At 38.5% G+C, this 17758-nt stretch overlaps 2 protein-coding genes across 2 annotated transcripts; both read left to right on the top strand.

Annotated features, from left to right (window-relative positions):
* Nucleotides 1–799: 799 nt before the first annotated feature.
* LOC121524794 (fibroin heavy chain-like) lies at nt 800–11024 on the top strand. Its single transcript, XM_041810306.1, has 2 exons — nt 800–985; nt 8190–11024. Exon 2 carries the CDS (start codon nt 8409–8411, stop codon nt 10011–10013), a length of 1605 nt encoding a protein of 534 aa, XP_041666240.1. The 5' UTR covers nt 800–985; nt 8190–8408; the 3' UTR covers nt 10014–11024.
* Nucleotides 11025–12092: 1068 nt separating this feature from the next.
* On the top strand, nt 12093–17414 carry LOC121524717 (glycine-rich cell wall structural protein-like). Its single transcript, XM_041810198.1, has 3 exons — nt 12093–12492; nt 12642–12848; nt 14710–17414. Exon 3 carries the CDS (start codon nt 14907–14909, stop codon nt 16317–16319), a length of 1413 nt encoding a protein of 470 aa, XP_041666132.1. The 5' UTR covers nt 12093–12492; nt 12642–12848; nt 14710–14906; the 3' UTR covers nt 16320–17414.
* Nucleotides 17415–17758: the final 344 nt, after the last annotated feature.

Here is a 17758-nt window from a genome sequence, read left to right as displayed (position 1 = left end):
GAGCCCAAACTTGTTTGTCGTTTGTTTGTCAATTTTGGGCTATGAAATTACACCAATATTGCCTTATAACTTTTTAGTGTTTACTTCAATCATCACCAAATGTCACAACAATCATCGCACATTGGTTCTGAATATATCCATATATTAATATCAGTACTTTGTCACAGCACCCCCTTCTGCCAGGTGAACATTTACAGCATTAATTTTTCATGTCTGTTTAATGGGTTGCCACAAAAAAAATTCACCAAAAATATGGATCATCATCAGAGCTAGGGGATTAAGGGTGTTACCCTTTAAAGACACGGAGTATGTGATTATTATTATTAGGCCCTGTGATTGGTCAATGACTGGCAGAAACACTGATTTTGATGCTTTGCTGTTTTTTATTTTATTTTCAGCACTGTCAGATTTTTTTAGAGCTTACACTTGAAGTCCTGATGACAAAAATGTCAGCTTCCCAAAAACTGTTGTAAAATTATGATATTATTATAATTATTATACATTAATATTTATCCCACTTAAAACGAGTCAATCTTTTAAAACGACTTCAGCCTGAAATCCAGAGGTGGACTGGTTATCCAGACGTTTTCCCGGTGGTCCGTCTTACTTTGGGATATTTATTTATTTATTATTTATTTTTCTCGAAGCACCGCCCCACAGAGCAGGAGCAGCAGCCCATTGGGTGTTTGTTTAATAATGACAGCTGACTGGCCCAATCACGTCTCTAAAGGTCTGTTATCTCCCTTCCCTCTCCTCTCTGCTCAAATTTAGGAAGTGAAACTAAAGTTTCTGGAGAAAACAGGACTTGAGCGTGAAAAGGATCGATCGGACATACAAATAACCGTCAAATCATAAAAACTCTCGATCAATATGCGAGAAACTTGTAGAGACTCTGCAGTCCATACTACAGACTGTCTGATCCTGCATGCAGCTACACGTGGAGGAGATCCAGGTGTGTGAGGTTCACTGAAGAGAGGATCAGTGGGTGAGTGATCTCTAATACTCTGATAAACAGAATTAGACTGTAGGTCCACTTTATAAGAAAACTAAAACAGTCTGAGATCAAATCTGCAGCTCTACTGTGATCTGAAGAATGAAGGGATGGTTAAACCCTCTCACCATACTGTAAATTACTCCATTATCTCCATTATTACTCTTAACTCCTGCACGCAGACAACGCCCTGCACTTTAAGGCCTCATCACCTGGAGGAGGCCTCACTTTCAGCTTGTTTTCCTTCTCTCATCACGTCTGTCCCGTAAATCCACCGCTCTGCATCCACTGTAGTCACCTCTATCATTGTTTAGTTTGTAGTTTTATGATAAAACTCCGCGAGGTTCCCGCGCTGATCCTGATCAGGACGTAATTCACGTCGTCGAACTTCAAAAATCCTTTGGTGGGTGGAGACAAATATTGACGACATATTTCACTGATCATCAACCGGCGGCCTGAGGGACATATGAGGCCCCCCACAGCTCCCTGTCCGACCCCAGGAAGATCATTACATTCAGAAAAGGAGAAAAAGGAAAAGTTCTGGTTTTAGGATTATCTTTTGGCTTCAAATGTCTGCAGCTGTTAAATTCATCCCAGAAACACTTACTATTGAAATAGTTCTAGAATGATCTGATTTCGATCTGTTTTTACAGAAATTCACTCGTCAGCCATTATTATCTTCTTAAAATGGGTTAAGACTGGCAGAAATGTTGAAAAAAATGGCCAAAGTGATGAAAAGGGGTTAGAGAGTGGCAAAATGGGTTGTGGAGTGGCAGAAAGGGGCAAAAATGTGCAGGAAAAGAGGTTAAATTGTGGCAAAAATTGGTTAAAGGGGCAAGAAGTATAAAAAAGTTGGTTACTGGTGGCATAAATGGTGAAAAAATAATGAATAGGGGTTAAAAAGTGGCAAAAACAGACAAGAGTGGCATTGAGGGGATAAAACGTGCAAGAAAAGTGGTTTAAAAGGGGTTTGAGGGAAATAAATAGTTTTAAATAGGCAAAAAAGTATCAAAAATGGGCTAAAAGTGGCAAAAAATACAGCAAAAATTAGGGCTGGGCAATTAATGACAGATTACATTAAATCGCAATACAGCCTACTGCAATTTTCAAATTGCATAAGTTGCAATATTTCTTTAACTTGAAATGTGCCAAAATGCTAGTTTGGTAAATAATTTTTTTGCAGCAGCAGAGATTTTATGCACATTATGCAAACATTCAATTGTCAAATGTTTTGATTATGGTTTACAAAAATCCTCCTTTTTGTGTTTTATGTATGTTTTTCTTAATCAAAATGAGTGACATAAAAATGCCAATGCCCTTAATCAAAGCAAATGACATCACATTTGCAATATGAGCAAAAATAGTTCGCTCATTCTGTCTAAAACTGATGAAGCCTAGCGTTACTTCACGAAAGTCAAACCCCAGCTGCGATCAGCTGGCAGCCAGCCTCACCTCCCCCACCCCAGCCGCCTCCTTTATAGCTTTAAGCTTGTGCACCCTCATATTCAGATTCATGCTACTATGGATTAATTGATTCAGAAATAATTTCATCGTTTTCAATACACATGGTCTTATTTCTGGAAGTATTTATTGCTTGAATTTGTCAAAAAATACACAAGATTAACCCAAGAATAATTGCATATTAAATCGCAATTGCAATATTTGGGAAAAAAATTGCAATTAGATTATTTTTGCAAATCGTTCAGCCCTAGCAAAAATAGCCTAGCAAGTAATGAAAAGGGATGAAAGAGTGGCACACAGAAACAGTTATTGGCAGGAAAAAAGGCAAAAAGTGGCAGTAATTGTTTTAAAAGTGGCAAAAATGATCAAAAATAGGTTACGAGGGCCAGAAAATGTTGCAGAAATGGCCAAATGAAGTAATGAAAAGGGGTTAAATGTGTCTAAAAAGAGTTAATATTGGTGCTTAATCACAACGCAGAGGGCCTATTCTTGGGGATTTTCAGGGGTCCAGCCAATTCTGCGGGCTGGCCTGTGTCTTTGTGGCCTTCTGCATTATAGATAAAAGGGATAGATCTCACTGGTAATGCCTAGAAATTTCCTGCATTTTAAAATAAAATAAAAATACCAATACAGTAACATGTTCAACAGACCTAGATATTTAAATCATTTTTGTTTTTTTGAAAGTCCGGCCCCAGAGTCTCTCTCTTAACTCTAATCTGGCCTTTGTGCAAACTGATGACCCCTGACATATATGATAGGGCGATTTATTCAAAGAGAGGCTGCTGATGAAAACACTGAAGCAGACAGACAGTGAGGAAGACAGAGAAGCAAGACTGATGAGCTGCTGTGTGTGAGGGAAGTGGAAGGGTGTGTTTGAGGTGGCAAGATCAATGACCCCAATGAAACGGATCGCTAGTAAAGTGGGATTAATGATGTGATGAAAATAATTAACCCACTGTGATTACCTTTAAAAAAAGACATTAAAAACTTTATTTCTATTATTGCAACAAGGAATGTGAGCATTAAAATCTTACAACTATCTTCGGCTAAATTAAAAATTGCATACACATTCAGAATCCACTCTATTATGCAACATTACTTTATCAACACCAACATGACAGTGTAACAGTCAGATTCCCACTGTAGTACCTAGTTACACCACAAGGTGGAGCCCTCGCCATTTTTATGTTCTATGAACCAGAAAGTAGCTAGTGTGTGTGACTCTCTCCTTACCACTCTTGCATGCATTCGCAACTGTGGAAAAAGACTCCCTAAAACCACGTGATGAGTTGGTCAAGGTTATATTTTACTGCTCATGTATGACTAGAGAAAATAGCGCCGTGGAGACCTGGCATTGTATGGTCTATTTTCAGTTGTAGAATAAAGTACCGTGTGGAAATCCACATACCGTCCTCTTGCTTGTCTGAGCTAACCTGCTATCCTGGAGGTTCTGTTAATCTGATCAACAACCACAACTTAACACAACACCACTGCAGCATCACCATCAGATCATCTTCCCTTAGATCACTCACCTCTTTGCAATGCACTAGGGACGTTTGGAAGAAACCTGCCAACTCGAGCGTCTGTAATGTTAACGATCAATTATGATTGTTATGTATGTATAAAAACATACATACATGAGTTACAGTGCTCAACAAATTTATCAGACCACCTGTCATAAAAATGAGAAAACAAATATTTTAGAAATCTTTCAAAAACTAGTTTAAAACTAAAAATGTTATTGTTATTTATTTGGCAAATAAACTGAAACAACTAAATAGTCCTTTTTCACACATAATAACCTAAAAACTTCATATTTTGTACGGCCTCCTTTGGCCTTGATAACAGCTTGCATTCTTGCTGCCATTGTTTTTATCTACTTTTTCACAGTCTCTTTTGTTCTTGAGTTCCAAATAGTTTCTAGCTGTTCCCACAGACTTGCTTTAGATGAAACTTTTGTGCCATCAATCTTTGAATCTAAATCCCAAATTTGTTCAATAGGATTCAAATCTGGACTTTGACTTGGCCAGTCCATCAGTTCCAGTACTCCAGATTCCTTTTTCTTGCTCAAATAGTCTCTGCACAGCTTCGAAGTCTGCTTGGGGTCATTGTCTTGTTGGTATATGAACCCACAACCAATCAGATTCAGTCCAGAAGGGATTCCATGATGCACTAAGATGTTGCGGTAGACGTTCTTGTTAATAATACCGTTCATTTTCACTAATTTGCCCACGCCGTATCCACAAATGGAACCCCATACCATAATGCAATGGTTCTCAAACTTTTTTTGCCCAAGGCACACCAAAAAGCAACCTGACGTCTCAAGGCACACCATATTAATGTCCTTGCAAAATAGCCTCTTTAACATGTGTGGCAAGTAGCAACATGTCCCAGTCCCAACTGCATGCAATGTGAGCAAGTGCCAGCTACATCAGTTTGATTACAGTTTCCTTTAGTAGCATCCTGACACTCTGCAAGTGATGCACTGCAGCTCCCCAGGTTTATCCTCAGTCACTCTGTTCCTATTTTCTCTCTGTTGCTCCTATTAAGATGGACGAGTAACAAGGGAAGAGGTCGCACAAAGGCAAGACACCAGGAGTGTCCCACCACAGGATATTCTTAATTTTCTTCCACTTCTCTCACTCCCTAAACTTGTTAGCTTGTTTTACAAAGAGGAGTGTGTTGCATGGATATTCTCCATACCCTTTATGAATTTTTATGGTCTGACTTGTAACATGGAGACAAAACTATGTGGCTCACAGCTGTAAGAGGCACCATACCTCCGATTTTCTAAGTAAAAGCATGAGATGTCATATTTTTACATGTAAATTTACATTTGCATATTTAACAGATCACAGATGGACAGAGAGCATGCAATGCTATATGATGCAATGCAATGTGTAACGCTTGCATGCAGTAAGGACATTGGTTATAGTCTCTTTAGTTGTTGCATAGTTGTAGTACTTATGTAAAGTCAGACGAATTTTCAAGGCACACCTAGACTTGTCTCAAGGCACACCAGTGGCCACGGCACACCATTTGAGAACCACTGCCATAATGGAATCTCCACTGTGTTTCACTGTGGGTGCAATGCATCTGGCATCAAAACGTTCTCCAGCTTTTCTGCGGATGTAAACACGAGAATGCTGACCCAAGAGTTCAAACTTGGACTGGTCCGTCCAGAGTACCCTCTTCCAGTCATCAACAGTCCAGTGTTTGTGCTCCCTGACAAATCTGAGGCGTTTCTGGATGTTTGCAGGCCTCAACAATGGCTTCTTGGCAGCTATTCTTCCCTTTAAGCCTTGTTCCATCAGTCGTCTGCTTATGGTCATTCTGGAGACTTTCTCAGACTCTGATCTAGAAGCATTCATCTCTGCCTGAAGATCAGCAGTGGACTTCCCTCTGTCTCTAGTACTTCAGATCTTGAGGTGCCTGACATCTGCTTCAGTTAACTTTGGTTTCCTGCCTCTTCTTTGGCGCATTTTGTACCAGTCTCTGCAATTGACTCCAAAGCATACTTGAGCACACTGTGCTTAACAATTTGTGTCTTTCCCTATTTGTCTCAGAGACCATCCAGCATCATGAAGTGCTTTAATGCAGACTCTTTCATTTTCAGTGAGCTCTCCACGTTTTACCATTTTGAACAGGAATGAGGAATTTCAAACTGAATTCACCCAAATTTGAGCTGGCTCACTGGGCTTCTCTGAGGAGTCAGAAATGAATCAAGCATAACATTCAACCTCTAAAACTCATTTTTCTGTTCAGGAATGTAAGTAAATAACTATAATTTGACATATTAATCAAGAAATATTCATTTGCTTTACTATTTTTTCAGTTTTTTTGTAAATCAGTACATTTGAAAATTCATGGATAACAATAATAATTATATTTTGGCATTAAAAATATCATTTGGGTTAAAGAGCTTCTACATATTGGTGTATTAACCATTGCAGAAACATAAAAATGATTTTGGCAATTACCAATGCTGTTAATTTAGGGCAGCTGTGGCATAAACTAGGGCTGAACAATTTAGGAAAATAATCTAATTGCGATTGTCTTCCCCAATATTGCAATTGAGATTTGAAATGCGATCCCTAAGTTCCTCATCCTATGTATTTTCCAACAAACACAAGCAATAAAGCAGCCAACAAACTTTTAGACTAAACAAGGGCTGAAGTATTTTGAAAAAATACCTTACTGTGATGATTTTGACTCGTACTGCAAACTGGATATTTATTGTTGTATTGAAGGGAGTGGTCATTTTTATGTTATTCTCATAAGGTTCCTATAAGAAAATAGCACACAAATGAAGAAAATAGGATTTTTGGACTATTTCAAAACAATGGCACTTGAATGATTGCATGTTTATGTAATGCATAACATCTCTGCTGCAAAAAAAAGATTTAAAGTGGTATTTTGAAACAAATTTCTGGTTAAAGAAATATTGCACCTTTTGCAATTTGAAAATTGCAGCAGGCAATATTGCAATTTAATCTAATTTTTGATTAATTGCCCAGCCCGAGTTTAAACCTTACTTTGGGTGGTGGTCTAATAAATTTGTTAAGCACTATATGTATAATATTTCCCTATATAACAAAAACACTATTATTAATGAAATGAGTTATTATTAATGAGTGTGTTTCTCAATGATTTATTTATTTTCACCCTTCGAAAGCCTAGAGCTCTTAAACATAAACAAGGCATGGTCTATTGTATTACCTATTGCGGGGATGCGCAAATGATGAGTTTACAATGTTTACGATGAGCAAGGTCTTTCTGTAAACTGGAACAGTCCCACACCACACTTCGCTTCGCTGTCTTCATTTTGCATTTCGGGAAAATTGAGATAATGTATTGCACTGCTCCAGTACATCTTCTGTTTAACCTCTCCCCCTGATGGGTAAAATGTCTCATTGCTTTTGTTAAAACCCACTCACAATGTCATGACGGTAGATATTGTTGTGCAGTGCAGAGTAAGACGTGTTTAGTCTCTTTAATTAATGCCAACATCAGATCAACTAAGTTTGCTGTGATCCACCAAATTCTTAACGACCAATTAATCGTTCATCGGTTAACTGCTCCCATCCCTACAATGCACACAAAACATCAAAATGAAATCTTAGCATGGAGCATTGGTTTATGTTTAGATAAATGAAGGATCAAAAATGACGTTTTTAATGGGACATTTTTTGTCCATTTCAATTTCAATTAGCTTTTTTGGCATGAACAGATGAGTTACTGCCAAAGCAGTTTAAAAAATAAAAATGCATTATATTACATTTGCATATTAAATAATTCTACAAATAATCAATGTATAATGAAAGAAATCAGATTAATTAGATAAAACAATAAGACTGAAAAAATAATAGAAATAAAAATAAAGAATAAAAAAATAAATACATAAAAAAAATAATTGAATTCAGTGTGTTTGTCCTTAAGAACAAATGTGTCAGTTTTTGTGTAGCTTTGCCATTTTAGGTTAATTGAAGGAACTGAGACCACAACTCTAAAACATGAAAATGAAGATGCCCTGGCAAATTTGGGCTGTATTCATTCAACACAGCCAGATGGGGAAGAAAATAAAAACAGACAGAATGGTACAAAATGTCCGTAGGAACTCTTCAGGGGTTAAGGAGGCATATCTGGCAGCACATGATGACTGAAAAGTGAAAGTGAGATATTTGCAGTGTTTTTTTTTTTTTTTTTTTTTTTTTGATGAAATCTATTCTCATTTCAGATGTGCTGAGATGAAATGAAGAGGTGAAAACAAACATCAGAGTCTGATTCAAATCTAAACTTCACCAATTCAAACTTCACTCTGATTATTAGATGGCGAGAGGAAAACTTCCATCCCTAAAAGACGGGGGAACATCAAGACCAGTCTGAGTGAATCACACTAAAAGACACTGAACATTCAGATTCATTCATTCACAAGTTAAGTAGACAGAGACCTGCCATGGAAGAGATTGTGAGCAAGCTTGGAAACATCAGCCGTGAAGTACGACAATACATCGATGAACGCATTACAGTCAGAAGACTGGGACTTTGGATCTGTGCAGTGGGACTTCTTACAGCTCTGGTCCCTTGGGGAGGAAGCTTGGCTGTGGTGGAGGCAATAAGAGGAGCAGCATTAAGAGCAGCAATAGTAGGAGCAATAGGAGTGACAATGGTAGGGCCAACAGGAGCAGCAATAATAGGAGTAGTAAGAGGAATTATATCAGACACTATATCAAGAAAAACATTAGAAAAATTAGCAAGAATATTTGCGTTGATAGAAGCAGCAACAGTAGCAACAATAGTAGCAGCAGTGAAAGAACTAAAAGGAGTAATAAGTAGGACAAAAGTATTAATAGGAGGAGCTATAGACGAAGCTTTATTTGGAATAATAGTAGGAATATTAGCAGCAATAGTAGCAGCTTTAGTAGCAGCAATAGCAGTAGTAATAGGTGCAGCAATAGGAGCAGCAATAGGAGGAGGAATAGGAGCAACAATAGTAGCAGCAGTAAAAGAAGTAAAAGGAATAATAGGAGGAGCTATAGACGAAGCTATATTTGGAATAATAGGAACATTAGCAGCAATAGTAGCAAATTTAGTAGCAGCAATATTAGTAGCAATAGGAGTAATAATAGGAGGAGGAATAGTAGGAGTTATAGTAGCAGCAGTAGTAGGGGGAGCAGTAAGAGTAGATATAGGAGAAAATATACTTGAAACATTAAAAGTATTATTGGTAACAACAGGAGCAGCATTTATAGGAGCATATGTAGTAGCACCAATAGTTGCAGCAATAGAAGCAGCAATAGAAAGCACAACAGGAGCATTAACTGGAGCATCAATAGGAGCAGCAATAGGAGGAGGAATAGCCGGAGCAGCACTAGGAGGATTTAGAGGAGATTTTGGAGAAATATTAGGAGAAAGGCCAGAAGAAAGACCAAGAGAAATACAGGGAGCAATACGAGGGGCGATAATAGCAGCAGAAATAGCAGCAGAAACAGCAGCAGAAATAGCAGCAGTAGGAGCAGCAATAGGAGGAACAATCATTGGAGCAGCAGTTGCAGGAATGATAGGAGGAGCAACAGCAGGAGCAGCAAGAGCAACACTAGGAGCAGCAGGAGTAGCAGGTGCATCAACACAAAGAGGAAGAGACGCAGCAACTGTCAGAGCAATAGTTGGAGCAGTAGTTGGAGCCATTGGAGGAGCAATAGTAGGAGCAATAGCAGGAGGAACAGGAGGAACCATTGAGGGAGCAATAGGAGCAGCATTAGGAGCTGACATAGGGGGACAAATAGGAGCAACAACAGGGGCAAACATAAGAGAAGAAACAGGATTAGCAAAAGCAGCAATAGCACCGATAATAGGAGCAGCAACAAGAGGAGCAATAGAAGCAGGATTTGGAGCAATAAAAGGAGGAGTGATAGGAGCATCAGCTGGAGCAGGATTAGGAGCAATAGGAGCAATAGAAGGAGGAACAGGAGCAGTAACAGGAGCAATGATAGGAGGAGCAATAGGAGGAGGGGTATGTGCTGTGACTGCCATCTGGAACCAGCAGAAGAAAGAGAGCTAGAGGAAAGCACAGAAGAAGCAGAAGAGCAGGTAAAAGACTTCATGAAGATTGAGTTGTGCTGAGAAGTTGAAGGAATCATCAGAACTTTCATTCCAGTTGGGGGTCACGGAGGACTGGAGCCTATCCCAGCTTCCACTGGGCGAGAGGCGGGGTATACCCTGGACTGGTCACCAGTTAATTGCAGGGTTGGCATGTAGAGACAAACAACCAGGCACACTCACATCTACGAGCAATTTAGAGTCACCAAATAAACTAACTGGATGTTATTGGTGGTGGGAGGAAGCTTGAGTACCTGGAGAGAACCCACACATGCACGTGGAGAACATGCAAACCCTGCACAGAACCTACAAACTCCAAAATCAAAAGAACTTAGTCTTAAATCAGAGTAGACATTTGTGTGAAATTTGAAGGAATACGCCAAAACATTTTTGAGATAATGTATTCAAAGCAAGGGGTGAACATGAGGCCCAGTGACTCTGACATAAGATCTTTAAAATCTGATGAGTTCATCATTGAGTCTGAGTGGATGTTTGCAAAAAGTCTGACACAAATTCCTCAATATGCTCCTGAGATATCAATTTCATGAACACGGACAGAACATGGGGCCCACTGACCTTAATCCTGGCCTTAGAACCCCCAAAAGCTAACAAGATCCTTTAGTCAGAGTGGAAGTTTGTCCTAAGTTTGAAGAAAATATCTAAGAGCATTTCTGAGATATCCATAGACTGTGAAAGAACTGGACAAAGCCTGTGTGACGTCAGCTGTCCGCTTATAATAGGCAGACTCAAACTGCCGCTGAAGCCAATCCACGGCAGGATCCATATTGAAATCATGGTCTCACCCGAAATTTGGATCAACCTAACGGTCCGCCCACTAAGCTTGGCCTAAGCTGACTTCCTGTCAGCTAGTTAGCTGGCTAGCATTCTGGTTGACAGAAATGTAGCTTCCTCCTGCCGGGCTATCTGTCAATCAAATGAGACGCACCAATCAGCAAAGTTTTTCCTAAATATAACCTGAAGGCATGTGGTAAAAAAAATTCCCCCCCATACAGTGAGAGGACATGAAGACACTAGCTAATGAGACATGTTTGGTTTTTTTTAAACAGGCTGTAAACCAGTTTATTTCTTGTGTAAAAAAACGGCTTTTTAACAGGTGATGGGACTGCTGGTGTTCCTGCAGCCAGCCTCAAGTGGACTGTCAACTTAGCTTCATAGCTTCATTTTTCAGGACCGGAGGTTGCTGCTTAGAGATATCATATTCAAAGCAAGGGATGATTACACGGCCCAACGACTTTGACATGAGATCTCCAAAGTTTATTGTTGTGTTTATAATTAAGTCAGAGTGGATATTTGGACAAAATTTTAAAAATAAATAAATAAATAAATCCGTCATAGTGTCTTGTGATATTGTGTTAATGTAATGGGCGTGTATAGGATATAGAAGGAGGCAACAACAAGTCAAGGACTAAATGAGGAGCTGGACTACACCCCATATCTGTAGGTCATTTCTCCCCTCACTGGATATGAAGATAAGCAAAAGAATGGGAGAGCTCTGTGGGATCATTATCTTGTATGTTCTTTGTCATGTTTTTGACTTTTTGCTTTTCCTTTATGATCATGTTTGTTGTTTTTGATGTCTGTTTTTTGTAACTGCTGATTGTGTAACTATTGTTCTTGCTCTGAGTTTGCTTTGTTGGAGTGCACCAATTAAGAGTACACACCCACTTTTTTCACTGCACCTGAAAAGCAGTTGACTGATTGCAAGGCAGCTGCCACAGCCTTGAAAATCTGTGGACAGTCATTTTGTTTATAAATGCCCTGATGAAGACTTTGTGAGTTGAAACACGTCGGCGCTTTAGCCCGTTTATCAAAGGCTTTTTAACTTTTTCAACACAGTGTGCCTTAGTTTTTTCTGGTTATGACTCTTTTTACCATACATAATACAAGTCTGACCTCCCCCGTTTTTGTTATCATGAACTTTATTTATCCTTTTTTCCTCTATGTTACCACAGAAACATGTAAAAATCCAAGATGGTGGCATCCATGGAGGGGACCCTCCCTATGTATGAATTAAAGGTTTATTCTGAGTTTTTTTTTTACAGAATAGCTATTTTTGAATTTAGATGACTAAACACTTATTTAGATAGACCGTCTTAGAAATGTATTGCTTTGTTTTACCAAGTATGTTCAGCTAAATGCTACTAGGCTAAATATTACACACTGCACCTTTAAGTTCCAGAAGAAACATCAATCTAAAAATAGGCAAAAGAAATGACTCACTGGGTTAAAATCCACAAATACTAAACATAATTAAATACAATTCTAAGATCTTTCTGTAAACGAAATCAAACAATTATGTGCATTTTTAACTGTTACATTCACAAACAATGGATTAACACGGAGCTTTAAATTACTCATTGATTTATGACCTCCAAACAGGTGTAGACCAGAGATTGTCCCGGTGGGCCGTCATATATTGGGTAAGATTGATCTATTTATTTTTCTCTAAGCACCGCCCCACAGAGCAGGAGCAGCAGCCCATTGGGTGTTTGTTTTATAATGACAGTTGACTGGCCCAATCACATCCTAAAGGTGTGTTTACTCCCCTCCCCTCTCCTCTCTGCTCCAGCTTAGAAAGTGAAACTAAAGTTTCTTGAAAAATAGAAACTTGGGCGTGACAACGATTGATTGGACATGAACAAACGTCAGACGTGCCAAACCTACGAAGACTTAGCAGTCCGTACTATAGAGGGCCTGATACTGCATGCAGCTACAGGTGGAGGAGGAGACGCAGGTGTGACAGGTACACCACGAGCACGAGGAGAGCGACCAGTGGGTGAGTCAGCTCTGTGACGTCTCATAATAAAGGCTAATAAACAGGATTAGACCGTTATAAGAAAACTGAAACAGTGTGAGATTAAATCTGCAGCTCCACTGTGATCTGAAGACTGAAAGGATGGTTAAACCCTCTCACAATACCGTGAAATTACTCCATTATAAATAATAGACCTGAATTCAGACTTTACTTACGTAAGTATTTATTTTACGTACAAGCCAGGCTTTACCAGGAGGACTATTATCATGACTACTGAGTACTCCTGTTTTTAATTGTAAAATTAAACGTTACCAATGATTAATTTGCTCTGATACTGATATCACAGTTACATTAATATGGCAGCCTTTTCAGCAAATTCATGTCTGATTTCTTTTCGTTTGTTTTTATTCATGAGTAAAAAAAAAAAAATGCTGGTGTAATTGTTTCACTAACTAATGAGATTAGGAGAGTCAAAACATGCAGCTCTATTGAATGATAATTAAAGCAGAGTAGCTTTTTTATTTTAAATTTTCCAGTATTCATCTGTAATTTCATTACCATAGGCATTTGTATTAAACTGAGGCCAAAATCATTCCCAGAATTATTAAATATATTTATTTATTTATTTTTATCAGGGCCTGAGATGCGTCAGAGATTGGCAGCAACATTCATTTTGATACATTTTTATTTTTTCTAGTGTCAGTTTTAAAAAATAAATAAATAAACCCTCACACTCATGGTCTTAATGACAAAAATTGCAAGCTTCCTAAAATCAGCTGTAAAAATATTATTTAGTCGTTGAAAACTACCTCAGCCTGACATATTCATATTAAATATTTATTTGATTTTTTTTAAAGCTACTATGTTTTACACAATTCAACTGTTTTTTTTAATTGAGAAAAACAAAAATACATTTCAATAAAATACATTTTAAGGAGTATTTGATTATTTTCTATCAGGGCCTGAGATGGGTCAGTGATTGGTAGCAACACTGATTTTGATGAATTGTTATTATTTTGCAGTGTCAGATTTAAATAAAAAACACATTTATGGTCCTTATGACAAAAAAAAATGCCTGCTTCCTAAAATCAACTGTAAAAATAATGTTTTTTTTTTTTTTTAACTACTTCAGCCTGATATACACATCAAATATTATTCATATTTGTTTTTTTTTTTAGCACTTTAAAGACCAATATGTTTACACATCTACATTGTTTACACTCGGGGACTGTTTTTGATACAACAAAATCACAAAAATTCAAATATACACATACACACACAATTTTTTTAACACACACACACACACATCATTATCCAACATCAACAGCGACACACACTTATCATTTTAGTAGTAAGGCACCTTTGCAGAAAACAGGAAAAAGTGTGAAATGTTGCAGCATGCTTTGAATGTGTAAAAGTAGCGCTAATATAAAATTAAAATTGAAAGCTGGTAGTCCAAAAATGAAATATTGACACAAAGGAATGCATTAGTTTCTGTTAAGATAAATGTGGGATCAAAAACTGAATTTTCAGTGGTTTTCAATGGGACGGTTTTGGTCCTTAAGATCAAATGTGTCGGTTTTTGTGTAGCTTAGCTATTTTAGGTTAATTTAAGGAACTTTGATGATAATTCTAAAAGTTTTTAAAATTAATATCCTCTGGCAAATTAAACTATTTTCATTGATCTCAGCTAAAATGGCAGAAAATAAAAAAAACAGAATGGTATAAAGTGTCCACAGGATCTCTTAAGGGTAAAGGTAGCATATCTAGCAGCAATAAGTTGGACTACAGTGACCGAAACTACACATGACTCAAAATGATTGAAAAGTGAAAGTAAGATATTTGCAATGTTTTATTCTGATTGAGTCTATTCTCATTTCAGATGTGCTGAGATGAAATGAAGAGGTGAAAACAAACATCAGAGTCTGATTCAAATTGGACGGTGAGAGGAAAACTTCCATCCCTAAAAGAAAGGGGGAACATCAAGACCGGGCCCTTTGTCCGTCTGAGTGAATCACACTTAAAGACTCTGAACATTCAGATTCATTCGTTCACAAGTTAAGTAGACAGAGACCTGCCATGGAAGAGATCGTGAGAAAGCTCAATAACATCAGCCATGAAGTACGAAAGTACATCGATAAACGCCTTACAGTCAGAAGACTGGGACTTTGGATCTGTGCAGTGGGACTTCTTACAGCTCTGGTCTCTTGGAGAGAAAGCTTGGCTGTGGTGGAGGCAATAAGAGGAGCAGCATTAGGAGCAGCAACAGTAGGAGCAATAGGAGTGACAATGGTAGGGCCAACAGCAGCAACAATAGTAGGAGTATTAAGAGGAATTATAGAACGAGGTATACCAGAAACAAAGTTAAAAATAGTGTTAGCAATAGGAGTATTAACAGGAGCAGCAATAGTAGCAGCAGTAAGAAAAGTGAAAAGAGTACTAGGAGGAGCTATAGAGGGAGCTATCTTGGGAACAATAGTAGGAGTATTAGCAGCAATAGAAGCAGCAATAGTAGCTGCAGTAGGAGCAATAGGAGGCACAATAGGAGCAGCAGTAGGAGGAGGAGTAGTAGGAGCAGTAGTAGGAGGAATAGGAGGAGCATTTGTGGGAGGAGTAGGGGGAGTAGTAAGAGTAGATATAGAAGGAGATGAATTTGGAGAGCTTTTTGGACTAATAGTTATAATGGGAACAGCAAGTGTAGTAATACCTGGAGCAGCAATAGCAGCACCAATAGGTGCAGCAATAGGAGCAGCAATAGGAGGCACAACAGGAGCAGTAAGTGGAGCATCAATAGGAGCATCAATAGGAGGAGGAATAGCCGGAGCAGCACTAGGAGGAATAGGAGGAGGTTTAGGAGAAAGACCAGGAGAAATACAAGGAGCAATACGAGGAGCAATACGAGGAGCAATAATAGCAGCAATAATAGCAGCAAAAATAGCAGCAATAGGAGCAGCAATAGGAGGAACAACAATAGGAGGAGTAATAGGAGGAGCAATCATAGGAGCAGCAGTTGTAGGGATGATAGGAGGAGCAACAGCAGGAGCAGCAAGAGCAACAACAAAAAAAGCAAAAGGAGAAGCAGAAATAGTAAGAGCAATAGTTGGAGCAGTAGTTGGAGCCATTGGAGGAGCAATAGTAGGAGCAGTAGCAGGAGAATCAGGAGGAACCGTTGAGGGAGCAATAGGAGCAGCATTAGGAGCTGACATAGGGGGAGAAATAGGAGCAGCAATAGGGGCAAACATAAGAGAAGAAACTGGATCAGCAATAGCAGTAATGGCACCGATAGGAGCAGCAACAAGAGGAGCAATAGAAGCAGGATTTGGAGCAATAAAAGGAGGAGTAACAGGCGCAGCATTAGGAGCAGCATTAGGAGCAACAGGAGCAGTAGAAGGGGGAACAGGAGCAGTAACAGGAGCAATGATAGGAGGAGCAATAGGAGGAGGGGTATGTGCTGGGACTGCCATCTGGAACCAACAGAAGACAGAGAGCTAGAGGAAAGTTCAGAAGAAGCAGAAGAGCAGGTAAAGACTTTCTGGAGATTCTTGGACAGAGTCGTACTCAGAAGATACTAGAACAACATCCTGGACTGGACTGGATAGAATCCCCTCCTATGGGAGCCTTATAAATTACCCGTAGATGTGACTGTGCCTGGTGGTTTGTCTCTGTATGTCAGCCCTGTGACTGGCTGGTGGTCTTTCCAGGGCGTACCCCGCCTCTGCCCCAATGACCCCAGAATGGATAAGAGGCGTAGAACAAGGATGGGCCACTGACTATGAGGGGACACTGATGTAATCTGGGGCGATTCAGAAGGAAACACTCAGACAGCAGGCAAGAGACGACACTGATCAGCCAGTATTGAGTTTCCTTTCTTGTAAATTTTCAAAATGATCAACTTTATAATCTCAAACATTAGGAGTTTGGTATCTCATAAATTTACAACTTAACAAGCTTGAAATGTAGAGCGTTTAATCCATCACAGTTTTGCATTTGCATGTTGCAGCAAAAACCTCTCTGTTCACATTTCAGATTACACAATATAACCAACCATAGCTCTGTTTGTATTTCTGGACAATCAAAACCCACACATCCTGTCTTTTTGTCAACTGTTAATTTTGTAATAATGTTCTGCTTTACTTGATCCTGTTATTTTTCTCTTTCTGAAGAGATTTGCCTCTAAGGTTTCTTACGTGCTCCAGATTTTCCTCTGTTTAATTTTCTTTATGTTCAAATTAGCTCCTTGTCAATGTAATATTAGAGTCATATTTATATTTTAAACCTTGTTTATTGTATTAACTGGTGATATCTTTGTAATATTGATTTTAAAAAATGTCATTAGACTCTAAACTTGTTTTAGCATGACGATAGCATGATTTTACCCTCCTTCCTTATGATTCATGTTAATCCTGTAGTTTCTCATTAAAGTTTGATTCATTTAGTTCTATTTCAGCACATTCCTGATGTTAGGAATCATGAGACGCTGAAATGCTTTAATATATAAACCCTCTATTTCTTACATTCCTGCAAACTTTAAGAAATCCAGTTTTTGCTGTTGTATTTTTTCATGTATTTCTCTGTGTGATGTACAGATATTTACACTCAATAAAAGTGAATTATAATGGAGTTGTAATTGTTTTTATGACCTTAGGTTATCCTTGAATCAGAGTGGAGGATGAAGACGTTTGAAGAAATTCCTCTGGGTAAAATTATATTATTATTATTATAATTGTTATATATCAATATTTTTCCCACTTAAACGAGTCGATCTTTTAAAACTACTTCAGCCTGAAATACAGAGGTGGGCTGGTAATCCCGGCATTTTCCCGGTGGGTCGTCTTACTTTGGGACATTTATTTATTTATTTTTCTCGAAGCACCATCCCATTGGTTGTTTGTTTTTTAATGACAGTTGACTGGCCCAATTACGCCTCTCTA

This window comes from Cheilinus undulatus, linkage group 17 (assembly GCF_018320785.1).
Source record: "Cheilinus undulatus linkage group 17, ASM1832078v1, whole genome shotgun sequence".
Classification (NCBI taxonomy): Eukaryota; Metazoa; Chordata; class Actinopteri; order Labriformes; family Labridae; genus Cheilinus; species Cheilinus undulatus.
The sequence above is the reverse complement of the archived record's forward strand: the minus strand, read 5'-3'. Positions and strand labels throughout refer to the sequence as shown.